Source organism: Triturus cristatus, chromosome 1_2 (genome assembly GCF_964204655.1).
Source record: "Triturus cristatus chromosome 1_2, aTriCri1.1, whole genome shotgun sequence".
Taxonomy (NCBI): Eukaryota; Metazoa; Chordata; class Amphibia; order Caudata; family Salamandridae; genus Triturus; species Triturus cristatus.
This window is the reverse complement of record NC_140580.1, coordinates 879,445,228-879,463,719: the sequence shown is the minus strand read 5'-3', so window position 1 is coordinate 879,463,719 and position 18,492 is coordinate 879,445,228. Positions and strand designations below refer to the sequence as shown.

The 18,492-nt window shown below is 41.7% G+C and overlaps 1 protein-coding gene across 2 annotated transcripts in view; it reads left to right on the top strand.

The window, feature by feature from the left end:
• Nucleotides 1-18,216, top strand: part of PRKCZ (protein kinase C zeta) — an 820,696-nt gene extending 802,480 nt beyond the window's left edge. For both annotated transcript variants that reach the window (XM_085609332.1, XM_085609338.1), the window contains one exon: nt 15,457-18,216. In XM_085609332.1, coding sequence (XP_085465458.1) covers nt 15,457-15,544 — 88 coding nt within the window. In that variant the 3' untranslated portion in view covers nt 15,545-18,216. The remainder of the gene's footprint in view (nt 1-15,456) is intronic.
• Nucleotides 18,217-18,492: the final 276 nt, after the last annotated feature.

Sequence of the window (18,492 nt, the reverse complement as noted above, 5' to 3'; positions counted from 1 at the left end):
TTCACAAAAAATACTCTAATGGACCTACAAAAAAAGGGAAGGGGTCCGATAAACTGAGGGGAAGAGGAAAATGGAAGATTCTGAAATGAAGGTTGTACCTAAACCAACCATGATCGTGGGGGAGAAAAGTATTTCTTTAAGTTACCCTCACACACCCTAGTGGTGTCATGCTTCATCATCAGGTCACCCAGACCCCTAAAAGTCTGGGTGGGCTCGACCACAGTGTTGGGAGTGCTTTTAATATGTTAAAGACAGAGGGGGTTAGCTAAATAAAATACCCCAGGCAGATCCCCAGTTTCCCTTTATTCTTGGGTCTGTCTGGGTCATTAAAATAAATAAAATGGGTCTTTATAGGAGTGTTATGGTCCTAGGACCCTAGTGCCGACATGTTTCAGTCCATAACAGGGCCAAAAAGGTCCAGGACTTTCTTCAGGGCTAAGATGTAACTCCCCTATGTGAGTGAAATTACTGGGATGGGAAGTCCCTATCCTGTCAGTAAGGTGGGGGCAGAGTAGCTGCTCCTCGTGATATATCTTTAAGGTGGGTGTGTGTCAACTGCCAGGCTCCATCTGAAAAGGAAGATAGAGACAAACACCACATAAAATATATCAGCGGTATGATTTCCGCCGTGTTCACTTCCCCTTTGCGGTGTAGTGAAATCCGCAGGTGGACATGCGTGGATTCGTGCGCATGTGGTAGTGGCGATAAATCAAATTAATCGCCACTACCACAGAATGCCTGTCACATATACAATGATATGTTACAGTGAATTGGTTTTGAGTGGCACATCAAGAGGACACTCCTCTAAATAGAAGCATGCGCACGACTCTTGAAGTGTCTGCACAACCAGGACACCTCCATGTTCGCCCAGCACTGGCCAGGATCTTTAAACACCAGTGCAGATGAACTCAGCCATGTAATCCAGCAGATCTTGCTCAGAGTGACTTTAGAACCTCATGGATACGCAGAAGATGCACAGCTGGTCTTTTATCATGCACGTCTTATAGAAACGAAGCACATCACCCTGTCTTTTGGGTCTTTCTAAAGCAGGACCTACCACTCTTCTGTTAGCAATATTTTTTACAAGAAAATTATTTTCTAATAATGCCTAAAAATACTAATTATGCATAACGTTTTTGAAGGGCCTGAAACATCGACAATTTAAATGGTACAGTTACCTGCTGCAATCTGGGACTTAACCAGAGCCATGCTACACTGCTGAAAGGAGTTGTAAGCCACTGTGTAGTTGTGGTATGAAACAGCTGTAATGTTAAGCATTCTTATAATATTCCTGTCCTGGTCATTCGTTCATTGTGGAGGGAACTAATGCTTTTCTCAGTGCAATGAGTTTCCAGAATGAGATCTTCTTGTCTTTGAATCTTATCCATTTCCTAGGTGAGTATGATTAAGAGATCTGTGAAAGGTGGGTGACTGCAGAAGCGTTTGATTATTAACTCTGGTGACATACAGTCCCTAAGGTCCAACTCCATCTTTTGTAGGCCCGACTCCATCTTAGTCCATGGAAGCCGCTATCTTCATCAACTTAGACATAGTCCCTGATTTATGGAGAATCATTGTCCTGTCTGCCTTTTAATGCAGATGTCACCAGACCGTATCTTTCTAAGAACCGTGATATTGGCAAGTTCTTCGATTAATGACACAGATACAACATCTACTACAACATTTGTCAGGGTCAGATGTCTCCTTCTTACCATGTCAAGGTTAAATAAGAACACATACAGACATATAACCAAAATAATGTATTCTGAATTGATATCCTTTACCTTATATGTTCATAAGGAAACATTTTTGAGGCACACCTTGATGCAAATAATCTATGTCTGACATCCCTAAACTTATGTCACAAATTCAAATTTTTGATAAGATTGGGGATATAAGAACTGGCACTTGACCACTTGTCTGGAGAGGTCCTTCACCGAGATTGTTGCCTGAGATTCTGCCAGATATGGTCACACCTCCTGGCAGCACAATTCGCAGATGATACATCTTGCCTAAAAACTAAAGCTGATAAAACCAAGTCGTGGAGGAGGACCGACTGACCGCTACCGCAGTGGGTGTTTGCCTTTTGCAGGGATCATTGTCTTCACGCCTCCACAAATAAGACAACCTTTGCTGTCAACCAAGTATGCAGTGCGTTTCTTCTCCCTAAGAATCTCAAAATTGCAAGTTGTTCTGCCTTTCATGCTCTCACAGTATAGCACATAAAAATAGACATTAGGGTGTTAGCGTCTAGATATTTTAAATGACATTATATTAATGCTGGAAGTGTGGTCGGCTGGATGGGGGAGCAGAGAATATAGGGCAGTGGGTGGGGAGGCAGGGAGCATGGGGGAGGAGGCAGTTACTTTCGTAATAGGTGCACATCCAGCGTATGCCTTTGAGACTTTTTACTTTTGGGTGGAGTTTGAGCCTGTTGATTCTGCCTCAGGGCAGTTTCATGAATATACGGTGGTAAACCTGCCAGCACACTGTAGATCTTACCAAGAATTGGTAATCCCTTTAACATACAAGAACACCAAAATTGGTTTGATGGTAGTTTACCACACGTTTGTTTGGCCCCTCTAAGCAATGAGGGGTCTACGTGGCTGGCTACACTCCTGTTCCTCACCCTGAAACCCTATCCCATGCGGAGGTAGTAGGGGTATTAAAGTACACAGTCTCCTTATAGGGTAAACATGTACAGTTTGTGCAACGTACTTTGTGCTCCAAACCTGCTGTCACATAGGGCCTGCTCCTCCTGCACAAATACAAACCATGAGTCCACAGACTATTAACGCTATCATGTGAAACGTGCCCACGAAGCATGATGAAATGGCTTTCTGCATTGCTCACAGGACAAATCAGTTATAAGCAGCGTGTCTGTACACTGCCCCCCAAGAAAGACCCAGAATACTATGTGTTTTTGTCTTGGGATGGTGCCTTCAGTAGAGGAGTGTATCTCTTGGGGTAGCATTTTTTTGCATGCATTTATACCAGTACGCATGGGACACCTTCATTGGCGGGGCTCCCTCACGTAGTTAGACAAGTATAAGATGAACGTGGAGCTGCACCGCCTCTGGATTTGGGAATTAAGTTAATGGGGAACTTCTCTACAGTTTCTTTCATCATTCTGAGCAACATAAAGGGAGAGGCTTCAGTTCTAGGTATATGTCAGAGACTGGAAGCAGTTCCAGTTCAAGACCGTGAATGGGAATTACCACAAATAATCTTATATGTTTATACCTTTGTAGGAAGAGATACCTTATGCGCTTGTCCCATTAAGCCACATTTAAAACATAAAAATACTACTGAGGGTTCAGTTAAGGAGAAATTTGCAAAGGAAAGGAAGGACTTTCTTAAAAAAACAAAAAACATCCTGATTCACCTACGAGGAGTCCTGCAGTGCTCGACGTGGGCAGGGCTTCTAGACCGTGCCACAGAAGTCATGATAGTACAACAGACACTACAGAAGTTTCTGGATGAGTCTTAAATCCTCCTCATAGGGTTTACAAGCTAAAAATAAAAATTGAAGGGGAAATACCACATATTATTAAAGCTGTCTTCTGGACCAAATTATCGGATGATTATGACATCATCCTTGCAGAAGAAGACTGGTCTTCAGCCTTCATTAGGAAAGAAAATTATAAAAGTAACCTTCTGCCAAATAGTACCTCAGGATATATCAGGGAAATGCATTTCAGTAAATGGGCTGCAAAACAAGCTCCAGCCCTATATAGAAATCAAGCAGGTTGGGAAAACACTTTAGTCCACTTGTATTCCCCTACGTAGTGAACCACAAGCGCAATACCCTTTAAAACCATAAGCAAAAAATTGTATTAAAGCAATATTAGACCTATTGCAGTATCAAGGCATAATATCACCTTGCCATACCTATGAGCACCCACCCCTTTTCCCTGTCTCTAAATCAGACGATTTGCATAGAATAGTCTTATGAAATATGAATTTGCATACACTAACATGCAGTACAAAAAGCCCACGGTACAGGTTTAATGATAAACCTGGTGCGGAAAAAGTACAAAACAACCCCAGATATTTCCAATGGGCTATTCAGTCAAAATATAGCCCCTGAAAGTGAGTATGTGACTTCTTTCCGTTTCGCCTGAGTGCAATTTTCATTCTGGCGTTTGCTTATGGCCTATAAGAATAGTCCTGGCTTGTTTTCAGCGCGAATCATGGACATCGTACAACCAGGTCCTGATGTATGGTCTTATTTTGACGATATCTTCTTAACGGACGATGACGTTAATCTACCCCTTACCAGGGTAGACAGAGTAGTGACTTTGTTAACAGCACATGGTAACGCATGGCATGACCTTTCTTGGATAAGAATTATCCAGTGAGGGCTAGTGTCTCGCTCCCAACTTTCTCCAGAAGTGTGCTACCTTGCAGCGTCCCGACACGTTGAAAAGTTGCAATACCTGTTGGGGTTTCTTAACTATAGAAGTACTTATTTGCTTCATTACGCAGAGAGAGTGAAGCCTCTAAATGACCTGATTTCTCCCACGCTTTCCTCTAAACAGTGGCTGAGCGCACATACTGATATCTTGCATGCTCTACAAGCAGACATGCTTGAAACAACATATTTACAAACTAGGGACAACAAAACCAACCTAGTTATCAGAGTCCTACCCAGTCACTATGGTTACAACTACATGACCTAAAATGAAGGTCAGACCGTCCCGATTGCCTACAAGTCTCACTTGTATTCCCTAGCTAAAGCATGATTTGCTTCCATTGACAAAATCCTGATGGCTGTACAAAAAAATACTATTCTAAAAGAGCTCCCATTGGTGCAGGGAAAACATTTCATTATTGTTTCTCCCATACCAGCACTAGAGGCGGTCACAACGGCAAGCTTTCCCAATGCTCGTGCCCTACACCTAAGATGGGTACAGTAGGCCTCTTCTTTAAGTGCAGGCCAGAAAAACGACAGGCTTCTGTTTCGGCCTAATTCAAACAGCGCGGAAGATCTTTCACCTTATCCCTTTCCAGTCTAGGAAACTGCTCATGCAAGGGCTGGTAAATTCCAGACTGGACTATGGCAATGCTCTTTACCTGGGAGCCCCCTTGTCGGTCATCAACAAATTGCAATGCGCTCAAAACGCAGCCGCAAGAGTGTTAACCAGGACTAACGCAAGATGCTCCGCCAAACCTGCCCTCAGAAGTCTACACTGGCTCCCGGTCAGGGAAAGGATCGCTTTCAAAGTCCTCTGCATATCTCACAAAATACTACAAGGTAGAGGCCCTCCAATTCTAAGCTCCCTCGTTAAACCACATCTGTCCAATAGACAACTCAGATCTGACGCCCTCTACCTGGCAGCCGTCCCCAGAATTAAGAAAGCTCGTTCAGGGGGGCGACTGTTCTCTTACAACGCCTCCAAACTATGGAACTCCCTACCTTTCCCCTTGAGATCAGAGCGCAATCTTCTTGCCTTTCGTAGGCAGCTTACAACCTGGCTTTTCCCACTATAGTCCCACGTTTCTCCTTCTCCCCTCGGAGTGGTAGGCAGTATCAGCGCTGGGACGCCCAAGGGTAGCTACGCGCTTTATAAATCCACATCCAAATCCAAATCCAGTGGATGTGAGGTTTCAGTATGATCCCTCTCTTTGTACACAAGCTTTTCTCCAATATGAACAGGAAACTCTTCAGACTTCAGACACTTTATCTGACGCGTCTTATTGAAGCATGTTTTACAGATGGCTCTGCCCAGCCTGCGGTAGGAACCAAATGTGAGTACCCGGCAGCCTGCACAGTAGTGCAAGGTGTAGTGAAGGAAGATGAGTTCATCCCACAACGCACCCACACCAAACTCCTAGATAATAGTACTGCACAACATACCCTGCTACTTGCAGACTGACTCCCCAGTTTCCACACTGATTGCGTCAGACTCAGCTTTCTGTGTGCAAGGTTACAATGTAAATTTGCAACAATGATGGTTGAATGGATTCAAGGATTCCAAGAGGAAACCTATAAAACACCAGTCGCTTTAAGGAATGGTAGCTGTCTTACAAGACAAGCTTCTATTGGTACATGTGATGCACACTTTGGGCAATCAGCGTTGTGGTATTCATGCTAAAGGGAACTGTGTAGCGGGCCAAGCGGCAAAAGCTACAACTCAGACTGCTCCAGTAGCAGTCTTAACTAGATCTCAAACTAAGATCAACACAGATTGTAAAAGCCATAAATGCAACCGAGCAAGCTGGGAAACCTTCGGCAGGTTTTCTTCTTAAATATTCCTGCACCCTTAACTCTGATAACATCCCGGTAGTTACCATACCTGGAGCTGTAGACAGTGTAATACCTAATAATCTGTCTTGATTAGAATTAATCAAAGAATCACTTGAGGGGTTGGCCTCTGCATATGCAGGAATAAATGCAACTGTATCAATGCTACAGCAACTCTACTGGTGGCCTAATTTATATAAACAGACTAGGGACTATGTCAGAGAATGTGACATTTGTCACAAAATTAAACCCTCCACTGTCAAAACAGACCCTTGCCAGCTCCCATCATGTACTCTAATATCCCCTTGCATGTTATTTATTTGGACCACATCGGTCCCCTAAATTCAGCTAAACTATATCAATATTTATTGGTGGCTATTGAGTCATTTTCTCAATTCCTATGGGCTTGGCAACAGAGAAATGCGGATGCTTCAGCAGTCGTGAAAGTTTTGCAGTGCATAGTGTCAATGGGGCCAGTTGATTAATTTAATTCAGATACTGGTCCTGCGGTTACCTCCAAGGCTTACAGGGATTTAGTGTCTGCTCTGGGAGTTTGTCTGCAATTCAGCAACCCATTCACAGCTGAATCGAACAGCGCAGTAGAGTGAGCCAATGGCATGATTAAAAAAGCTTTGACTGGTAGGATATTAAGTTTAGGTCTTAGTTGGCATCATAATTTGTATGGAGTTCAAAGAGCATTGAATAACTTGCCAAGATGAGTATTGGGAGGATGCACTCCATGCAAGGTTCTTGTCTGCGTTCCTATGGATGTACCCAGTTTATATAATTCTGGGATGGTGGCGGATGAAGATAAAGTTGACTTGGAGAAACGTTCACATATTTTACAGAGTATCCAATAAGTCAACGACAAGCTAACACAAACCACTCTTGACACTGCCACCTGTGAAGAGAAGGTTATTGCTGCTGCCAACAGATGAGTTTCCAAAGTTGGGAGCCTAGTTTGGGAGAAAATCTACTACAAGCACGTTTTTGTGCCATCCTACAGACCACCCATCACTGTTTTTGGGGTAAAAGGCAACAGAACTGCTTCTTCTGCCTGGATCAGGAAGAAACGCGTGTCTATCGACTATGTGAAAAAAAAGATGTTGCAAGTCCAATAAAACTACCCACAGCAGACACCAAGAAGGATTCAGAGTAGTGTCTCCCAGCCTCTCCCTACTCTGAATACCATGCCCCATGAACAAAGCAGCCACGTTTCTAGCTCCACTACCCAGTCAAGGATGTTTGAGCTTAAGACATTATGCAGAACACTTAGAGCAACAAACACAGCCGCCCACGATTCTTGACCTGTATCCATCATATCTGCCACAAAGCCTCTACGAACTAAGAATTGAAAAGAAAAACTTTTTTCCTTCATTTCAATGGACTCTTTTAATTTTTGCTTTTTATACCACTTTTGTTAAATCTAGTTTATCTATAATATCACTTGTTTGTTTATTCACCAACACGCATAACATGCTCTAGACAAGTTATAAAATATTGTTTGTTAGCTGTAGCACAAAGATTACAAAGATTCATGCTTTGCTATGTGAAATATATTTCACATAAATTGTATTTATGTTTTATATCTTTAACGCACTACTGGCTTTTATATTTCTCTACAAGTATATTACGTATAAATGTTTTCAGACGTGCCTCTTGCCCTAGATAGATATAGAAGTTTGAGAGCATGAATATTTCTGCACATTAGTCAAATTTCTGTTTGTTAGACACACCTATATGATGTCACATTCAGACGTACAAGCCGGGGACGGTATGAAACAGCTGTAATGCTAAACATTCTTTTAATATCCCAGTCCTGGCCATTTGTTGGTCATGTGAGGAACCAAAGCTTTTCTCCTTGTAATGGTTTTCCAGAATGAGACCTTCTTGTCTTTGGATCTTACCCCTTTCCTGGGTAAGTATGATTAAGTAGCATGTGAAATGTGGGTGACTGCAGAACTGTGTACTGTAGATTATGGACACTCTTGTTGAGTGGGTCTCATTGCCAAGAGGATGTTCGTCAGGTGATCTGGCACTTAACGCACGTGTCATAAATTAATCTCTGCGTAGTCTCAATGGATTGTACTCTGAAGGGACCAAGCACTTCTTCCGCTGGAAGTGTGTGAGAGAAATCAGTGGGTATAATCAGTGTGGGATCATAGTGTGGATTGTAGATGGTCTTAAAAATGGTCTTTCCAAAAGGGGTAGGAGAGCACTGCACTCTTCAATAGAACCCAAGTAATTTTGATCAGTTGTTCCTTGGAATTTTGGGTGATTTTTATATGATTTACTGTAGATAAGTGAGCCTTTGAGTGGGTGTGTCTGTTTACTTTGTAGTTGTCTGTGCTCTTTTCCCCAGTATGTTTCCTGCCATAGAATTCCCGATTGACCACCTTTGCTCTAGTCTCTTGTGCATGTCACCCTGTGCTTGTCTCTGTTTCTCTGCCCCTGTTATTTCAGCCCTATGTCCATGGTCAACTACTTATCTATGCTTACACTTAGCTCATTGTGAGGAAGGAAAGGAGGACAGAAGAGCGAAAGAGGGCTGGAGAGGTAGGGAATTGGTAGAGCGACATGGGAAAATAGGTGTGGTGGCCGCATGGAGATGTCTGGAGATGGCGGAGCTCAGAAGAACAAAGGAGGCCAGGAGGGAGAGTGCAGGGGAAAGCAGGTGTGACAGATGGACAGAAGAGAGATTGAGGGTTTTTGGGTGTTATATTGCTGTTCGGATGAGTTGGCACGTTAGCTTGAAATATGTCTGTTGCATCATTAAAGTTTTGACAGTGGTACATTAAAGTTTATACTGTCAGTGTATTGCATTCATTACAGTACAGTGAAAATATGTTAAAATAGCTGCTTTAAACCACTTATGGAAACAGTTCTCATATCAACTGCATAAGTCTCACTGCCATCATAGTCAGTGAAGAGGCAGAGGAGAGAACCATCCTCCAGCAGCTTCTATAAAACCTACAAAAAACTTAAAGCAGTGGCCCCTGTCTCCTTCTCCAAAGTCAATCACCTGTATGGAAGAAACCACCTCCCAACTTAACATGACCAAAGCATCGTTCTGAATATTCACACTCTAAACTTTCATACTGATAAGTAGTGTTGTTATCTAGACATTTCTGTTAACAGGCTCTCAAATATCTAAATAAAAAGGCAATAAATCAAGTGCATTGCAAATAAGAGCAAAGAAAATGAGTCTAAATGAGGCATGTAGACCAATGCAAGATCTAATGAGTCTGAAGACATATCAGTAAAAAGACTGGTTCTGAATGTTGGCCCTCTGCTATATCTATCCTCGCCACCAAGAAAAGGCGAGGATATGTGGGCAGAATACCTAGAAGATGCATAGTTCGACATCCACACTGCAAGGAAGCTTGTAAAATTCATATCAAGCAAACAATACTGTTGGAAAGGCTTGGCATTCAGCCTGAAATCCCCACCAAATGCCTTTTTTAAATATATGATGTCGGGAGGGGCTTATCTCTGGAAGATGCAAATACCTGGATTGGCTTTGACATTTGGACCCTGTCAGACCACATGACAGATATAGGCTACTGTGCCACAAGCGTGGTGGTTATGGCTGTTTACTTTTGGTGCTCCTAGGGACCATACTACCGTGGCTCAACAACCTGGGCCAAATACACCCTTTCTGCATTTGATTCGCAATGTAGCGAGGGCGAGCATTCGGAGACTTCTCATGCAGGTAGTTTAGGAGCTAGGGCACAGACTGAGAAACAGTCAAAATAAATCGCTACCACAGCAGAAAAGAATACTACACAATTATGTAGTGAGTATGACCACTCATTTAAATGATCTCATCCATGGGCTCCTACTATACACTGCTGCGTCTTTCCACCCTCTCCATTAGGTCTCCAAATGTCTGTTGTGACTTCCCTCCCATTTGAGTTTAGACAAGGTTAGACACAGATGCAAGTTCACTAAGTGGTCACTACATCAGTAATCTGTAGGTCAGTTCAGGAGTTCTTAAGTGCAAAGAGTCTTACCAGCAAGGACAACTCCCTACTGAAGGATTTACTTTATGCTTTCGCTTTAGTCTTTCAGTCTTTGGTGTCTGGGTCTTATGTTACATACTGAGCAGAGACCCAGCTTGGGTGGCACTGGATGCTGCAAGTTTCGGCTTACACAGTCAGGATCTGCTTTGAAGTTGCTTTACTGTGCCAGCTGTCTCACTCTTGGAAGTATCAGATTGGCAGGTTCTAGTCTTTGGCATTTGCGGCTTCCAGGTTGGGGTAGTTCTCCCGCTCATCGGCAACTGTGGCTCCTTGGGAATTGCACTACACGCCAACAGCAGCAGCCCCTGTCCTTTGAGCATGCTGCAGGGGTGTTAGATGGTATGTTTTAGCTTGGTTCAAAGCTACTTTACGTAGTTCACCACAAGAACAACGCCATTGTAGATTGTACATTTGTCGGTCATAGTAATGCTCCCACCAGGCAGTCTTCTAGGTGTTCCACACACTGGGAACATGACTGGGCATCTCCTTTTGGACCATCCTCCTCCTGCTTGGCACATACTCTCTTCCACCCTATGAGAAAGCAGGCATGCTTTTAGGTGCTATGCAGACCCACGGCTTCTCCCTCAAGTGACTCTGTGTCTTGTCCTCTCTCCTCTGGGAGACTGGCTGTCATGCATATACCAACCCTGATTAAACAGCAAATCTCTGAGTAATTTGTGAAGCTCTCCCTTACTCTGTCAAGAAGAACATGGAACTGGAAGTTTGGTGGTTTGGGTCTCACTATTCTACTTCTTTCAAGTCAGAGAGTGTGGATCCACTGTCAAAGGTTCAGTTGCGTAAGTTATGAATTTGGTGTAATTGTACTAGGTGTGCTTTCCCACCCATGTGTGACACGAGTAAGCTTGGTTCAAGTGCACCATCGATGAATGTGAAAGGCAAGTTATTGTAGTCAACCAGGTGCTAGCCACTCTGTAATTGACATAGAAGTATTGCTTTTAGGTTACTAACAATCCCATAAAGGGAGCAGGGGCACTGTGGTAACAGTTGCCAACCTTATTTTTTACTACAGGAATATTTTGTTTCCAAGTACGACTAAAACAACGGCACCAAATATTATAAAAATAGCTAGCAAACATGTTATAAGTAACAAAAATATAATGAATATTTTCAGCATGTTTTAAAATGTCATTCAAAATGTAACACTCTAATTCCTATTTCTATGCGCTACACATAAGAGAGCATAGAAGGCAGAGCAACTTGTGGTCTTGAGTTTTTAGAGAGAGGAGATGCACTGCATACCATATTAACAGCAAAGGCAGTCTTTATCAGCTGAGGCATGAAGACAGTGTTCCCCATGAAGGAAAAACAAATGCTGCAGTAGCAGTCAGTTGGTCTTACTCGGAATTTGCTTTATCAGCTTCAGGCGAGATGTAGCATCTGCAAAGTGTGCTGGAGATAGTCTCTGGCAGAATGTCGGGAGATAATCTCAATGAAGGGCCTCCCCTGACAAGTGGCCCTCCTTATATTCTAAATCCGATCAGAAATTGGAATTTCGGACAGAAGTTTAAGATTGTTTGTCATAGATTGTGTGCATCAAGGTGTGCGACCCAGGCGTTTCCTTATGAACATATACAGTAAAAGGATGTCACTTCAGACTACATTATTTAGGTTACATGTCGGTATGCATTCTTATTAAAACTTAACATGGTGAAGAGTAGACATTTGACTCAGACAAATGTCGCTTTAAGTGTTGTATCTATGTTATTAATCAAATGACTTGACACTTTCACAGTTCTTAAAAAGATCCGGTCAGACGATGTCGTTGCTAAAAGGTCCTCGTACAATTTCTAAAGATTGTGTCTCTACCCACTAGCTCAGGAATGCAAGCAAAACACTTCTAGCTCTCGGTGAACCACATTGAAGTGGTCATTTTACCTGACTGGTGCCAGTAGATAACCCTCCATTATGACACAAAAAAAAGTCTGTTCAGGACTATTAAGTCACAAAACTCTGTATGTTGCCACAACTGGTTCAAGTCCACCACCCAAAGAATGGACAGTGGTCCTATGTCAACTAAGAAGGGGCATGCTTGGTGAGCCCCTCCAAGTCACAAAACCAATTCTGGTGTTTGGCATTACCATGGACAGGCCTAGGCTACAGTGTAAATTCTAGATTATCATGTTACCTAAGCCAGAAAAAAGTCAGGATACCAGTTTCACATGCCTTTGGGTCTTTTAAGGCAGGACTACTATGATACGATGCCGAGGACATTTCCACCCCAACGCCCAGAAGATGAATTCTCAAATTTCCACAGAATATTTGAAGTCCATTAACGTTTGGTATTACGTAAGAAATGCAGATTTTTTTTAAATGCAGAGAATGAGGTACTTGGTTGCTGTATTGAACACAAGGGAGGCAAGAGTGTGTCACAATTCAGGCAAGTGTATCTCTTTCAAAAGACAGAGTTTGTTAACTAGGTTAAACGTTTTATTCCTTCAAACCATTGTTGTACTGCTGCCAGACAACCTCACCATTTCTGGGTTTGATTATGTTCTCGGTTTATTGTGCTTCAACAGCAGCTTCACATGAGAAACTTTCAGAAGTGCCTCAGGATCAATCTTTCGGGAAGACGGGGGCAGGAAGGATAGTCAAACGTTAATAGCCTCATCTGTGCAGTCTATTCCATAGCTGTTCCTTTGTGTCAAGCATCAGGAGGAAGCATGTAGCTCTCCAACTACATCATCTTCCGAGACACTAATAATAGATGGGATGGGGCCACTGACAAGGATTATCTAACAAGTCTTTGGGCATAGGGGATGAAATGCTAGAGCTGAGAGAAGTCTATCTATCCCTTAACATATTTCTCTTTCAATACCAGCCTATGTGGTCATGGTGGAGACCCTACTACTACCATGTACGTAAAGAATACATAAGATAATTTCCTAATGTGTGTAATAAATGTGTTTATTTGCTGGTATGATTCTGCATCAACAGTTTGGGAAACGACCATGTTTTTACATACTTCCTTATCTCCAAGTGGTCTTGGATATGTGTTAATTTTTGCAGGGAAAGAATGCCTTAATTTTGCCGCTTCAATCGAGAGTGAGGTTCCCATGATGTATTTCTTCTTATATTGCAAATGATTAGCCAAGGGTCTAGTTGAGGCTAGAGGTTTCTGTGAGTATCTATGGAACTAACAGTGAATGAAGCATGCGCCCTTAAAAATGGCTAGTGGGCGAGCAGGGTTTCTTAAATACCCAATGCCTGGCCAGTGAAGAGCTTGGAGAACTTGTGAGGTGCATTTCCTTTAGCTCAGGTGTAGAATCTTTCTAGCCTCTTTATTGTGGATCCTACGCAATCTTTGGAGTAGTAAAAGGAAGCTATTTGCATAATCCAGTCGAGTCATGAAATGAATGATAGTGGCCTGCAGCTTCTGAGGGAAACCTAGATGAGGGAAGATGTGTTGAAAGGGTTGCTTCTAGAGGAAACAATTTCTTGTGACTTGAGGGATCATATAAATATTGGAGTCAGTGATCACTCCTAAATAATTGATGTTGCTGGTGGAGGGTTGAATTCGTGGTGCTGGGTAGCTGGTCATAAGTTGGTAATTTTTTCCATTTACAAGTGGAACTTATCCATTGTTGGAAGAGTTAACTTTAAGGTGGTTCTCTGTATCCATTCATTGATGGCTCAGAGGCATTGGTTAAGTCCCGACGAGTCTAAATCCCTTTCTTTTCGAAGTTGCAGGATGATCTGCTTATTAGCACAGTTATAGCAAGTTTACTTTAACAATTGGAGGTCTGGTGGAGGTAGAGTTCGAAGAAGAGTGGTGAAATGATCAAGACTTCAGAGAACACCATGAATACTGCTGAAAGGAACAGATCTGAACAGGGCACCAGTATGATGCTGACTCTACTGTAAAGGCAGTAGGAGAGTATGCATTTTTGGATGCTTTCTCAAATTCCAAGTTCTTGTAGTCTCCGAATCAGGATTTGATGGTGGTGGACAGTTCGAAGGTAATGCACACAATTAGTAGAAATTCAGCCACTTGATTTTTGTCCACAGGTTTCAGATCTCCCCAGTTGGATATCGGGCAGGATTCAGTGTATCGTGGTGGGTGGTGTAAACCCATTTGATGATCGGAGAAGAGGCTAGTTTTTTCAATGAAGTCAGAAATATGAGGGAAGGGTTTATTTCAAACAGGATTTCTAAGACTTGCCAATTCAGTGTGTTCTTTTTCTTGTTGAAATGTAGGTGGTCTAGTGGCCAGAGGGAAAGGTGCTTAAAGATAACAAGTGTTACAAATAGTTCTTATACTGGAGAGTCCGAAGTCCTTTAAAGTTTGTGCTGGTGAGGGATGTAATGGGTAGCCTGGAGGTCTGCTTGCAATGACCAGTTACTTGAATTAATAATCAGAGGGTTCTTTGAACGTGGTTGCTTACTTTTCACTGACTGAGCACTTTTTCATATCATTGTGCCAGGGCCAGCATTTTACCAGGAATTGCAAAGATTTTTCCTGGGCTATCAAGTTGTCAAAGATTACCTCCTTCGTGCCAGGCCCATCGTGTTGCCAGGGATTTTAGCCATTGTGTGCCGGCCTGTATGTTCCCCGGAATTACCACCATTGTGACCAGGCCAGCATTTTACTAAGAATTGCCACCACTGTATGATGGCCAGCATTATACCAGGAATTACCACCATTCTGCCTCAGTGAGCATGTTGCTGAGAATTACAACCATTGTGCTTGGGACCGTACTGTACTGGAAATTATACCCATTGTGATAGGGCCAGCTTAGTGCCAGGAGTTATTCTCATTCTTCCAGGGTCAGGATATTGTCAGAGAATACCACCATTGTGCCAGGGCCAGACGGTTGCTATGAATTTCCACCGATGTGCCAGGTCCTACAGTTTACCAGAAATGGTCATCATTTTGCCAGGGTCAACATGTTGTCAGTACCTGCATTTTGGCAAGTCAAGCAGATTCCCAAGCGGGTCTCCTTGCTATGTGAGAGGAAGGATAAAAGTTTCCACTCGCATAGCAATTGGTTGCGTGAGTTGCCTCGCAACATACCAACTGCCCCTTTCTAGCTTAAGTCCACAAGGCTGCCCCATGAGGGAGCATTGAAGTAAAACCTAAGAAACTTATCTGAGAATGAACTTGTTATATAAAATATGATCTATGGCCAGGATGCAAGATGCTGAATTTGTTTTTTGTTTCTTTTACAGTGACGTAATAAAAAGAATAGACCAGTCTGAATTTGAAGGATTTGAGTACATTAGCCCATTGTTGGTATCTATGGAGGAGACGGTATGAAGGGACAGAATCTCTGTAGACCAATAATGTGACTGCACCCCCAGTTTTGTATCCTTAACTACAGTATATGCATGCGAGGCTTCGGAACTGATTAGAACGAAGACCAGAGCTGAGAAGGAAAAAATAAGGCTGTTGAAAATCAGACATGAGGAACTGGATTTCGAGCAGCGTTTTCCGTAGAACTGTTTTGGCTCTATAGACATTTTGATGCTACGCAAGCAGCTACGTCTCTATGAAAGGAATTCACGTTTTCGAGCTTCATGGAGGGAATACATCGTTCATCTATTACATCTGAGTGCTGAAGGATGCAGGGGACAAGGGAGAAGAAAAACTCTTTGATGCAGTATTGCCAGGTTGCTTTCACTGGTGCATCTGATGCTGTGCGCTTACTTAGCTTTCTAAATCTTAGAATGTACCATCTTAACGAAATATGTGTGATTTTGGGAACTTATTCTTTTGATGCCTTTTTTCACAAGTGGTACATGTCCAAAAACGTCTTGAAATCATGGAATGGAGTTGTGTTTTATTGGCAATTAAAACATATTTAGGTGCAGACTCAAAGTGCCTAAATGGGATGCACTGCATCTAATAGGGGTTTTACCAATTTTCGTAACAGTTCTTGTTAAAATAATCTTTTTGTGCAGTTGTCTTGATTACACCAAGAAACAAGCAGTGATCTAGGTCTCAAAACTATTATGAAGAGTCACTTTTGAGGTAAAAAAAAAAAGCGGTAGAGCGATATTGCACTTGGAATAGGAATGCCATGCCAGTTAAAAAAAAATTACATCAAAAGCAGTTAAACCTCAAAAGCAATAACCGGCCAGAATATGATCAAGGAAAATACCAAATTTGCACATGTGGTAGTTTTCTGTCAATTTCCAAACAGTGCCTAAGTCCTGACTTGCTTTGTGTGATAGATCTTTGCAGATTTCTTTTCCTTCTAACGAAACAATTTCCAAAAATAGCAAATATCTCATTTTTGAAATTCTGTTAATGTCTGTAGCCTTAACTTTGAGCAGTAAATGTAGACTATCAAAATATTTTTTTTTTCTAATAAAGCACACCTCCCACTTCTAATAGGATCTGAATACTCCATGTACATACATTTGTTTTAAATATGAGAGCGGAATGCTTTGTAAATTGAGCCTCTGCATTTGCGCCGCCTCCATAGTTACGAAAGAGGGCGAGAAAGCACCTTAAATGTGCAGATGTAGAAGTTGTTCATTATGCCTTCTCTTTGTAGAACTTGTATTATATTAGGGAATCTATATCAAAAGGATTGACCTCAAATAGTTGCTGTCTGTAAAAAAAATAAATCCTATTTCTTTGAGGAACAAAAGTTGTACATTTGCTTATTTTGTAACTTCTAAAATGGCTTATAAAGACCTAGTTGCCTCTGCTGCAGATACATTATAGAGGCCGCATATTTTGCAAGGTCTTAATATAACTACATTTTGGGGCTTCTAGTAACAACACGTGTGAGTAAAACTGTAAATGAATTAAACCCTGTGCAATGACACCTTGCTGAATTTGATGCAATGCAGGATGAGCCAAGGTTTTTCTCCTCTCACTTCCGTTATTTAGTATTTGAAATGTAGGTTTCTCAGGGTACAGCACTACATTAGGTAAGGAACATGGCCACTTTCCAAAATTCATTAGAGGCAACAGGTGCTAGGATGTTTGAAAAAGGAAAGAAAGCAACTAATTGGACAACTATTTGTTATGTCCTCCATTGCACTTTCAACGACAATGACTGGAGAATCTCACCCCTAGAATGATGTACAGCTTTCTTACATTTACACTTAATTGAGCCTGTTGCTTTTTCCAGTCAACATGATAAAACATGATTGATGCCCAGTATTTTCACAAGTGAATAGGATTTTGCCTCCAACACCTGATTTTTGCATCACATCAGGAAATGAAAGCAGAACTTGTCTGTACTCCCCTTCTTACTCAAAAATTCATTCATGCTCCTTGAAAAAGTTTCAGTAAATTCCTTAAGGCTTTTACTGTGCAGGTTTTATCATAAAGCATTCAGCGTTGCAAAGCAGCTCATATGGAGGTACGGCCATGTTGCTTTTCGATAAGCCTTTGGAATACAGAAGTGAGGAATTTTACTAAACTAGTCCCTCTTGCTCACCAAACCTTAATGTGACTTGCAAGTATGTTTTGGGTTGGGATAATGCTGGGTATAAAAACAAATGTATATTTGCTAATGAAAAAGAAACACCATTTTATATTATTAATTTAAGGCATTACAAATGTTGCTGTGTTGCCAAATAGTTTGCTGGTTACACGTTTGGTTGCTCGTGCAAGTGTATGAAAATGTTTTGTTCATAATGAAGGGCAAAATTTTTATATGAAGTTCTTGTTTTATAAATTAAAGAAAATGAAGGATGTAAATTACATGTGTGGATTTAAAAAGAAAGATAACCTAATATATTGAAAATTGACCTGGTACTGGTATATAGTTGTCCTATTTGAACTAGTAAATGAAAATCTAGCTAATTTAATGATTGTAAACAGTAAATATGTTCTTGTAGTTTTGTATAATTATTTAGTTGATCTTTGCTGCCCAGTTTTAATTGTGCAGAAATGGTGTACTAATCCATAACAGCGGAGATCATTTATATTCTTGCACATCAATTAAAGTCTTTGATGAAAAGCGGTTACCTGGACAACCTGGTTTGTTTATTGGCTGGAATGTGGTGCTGAAACAGGATATATTTAAATAGACATAGAAAGAAGGCCTTTGTTTCTGCAGGTATTAGATTAACTACAGAACTGTTCCATTAAGAGCTTATCCTGAACAGACCTAGTGGGCAGGACCAATACATCTGGAGACTTGAATTATGCTCATATACGTCCCACCATTTAGCACCTTCCAGATGCCAACTATTACCTGCTTTATTTGGTTTGCAAATACATCCCAAAATAATTACTGGACT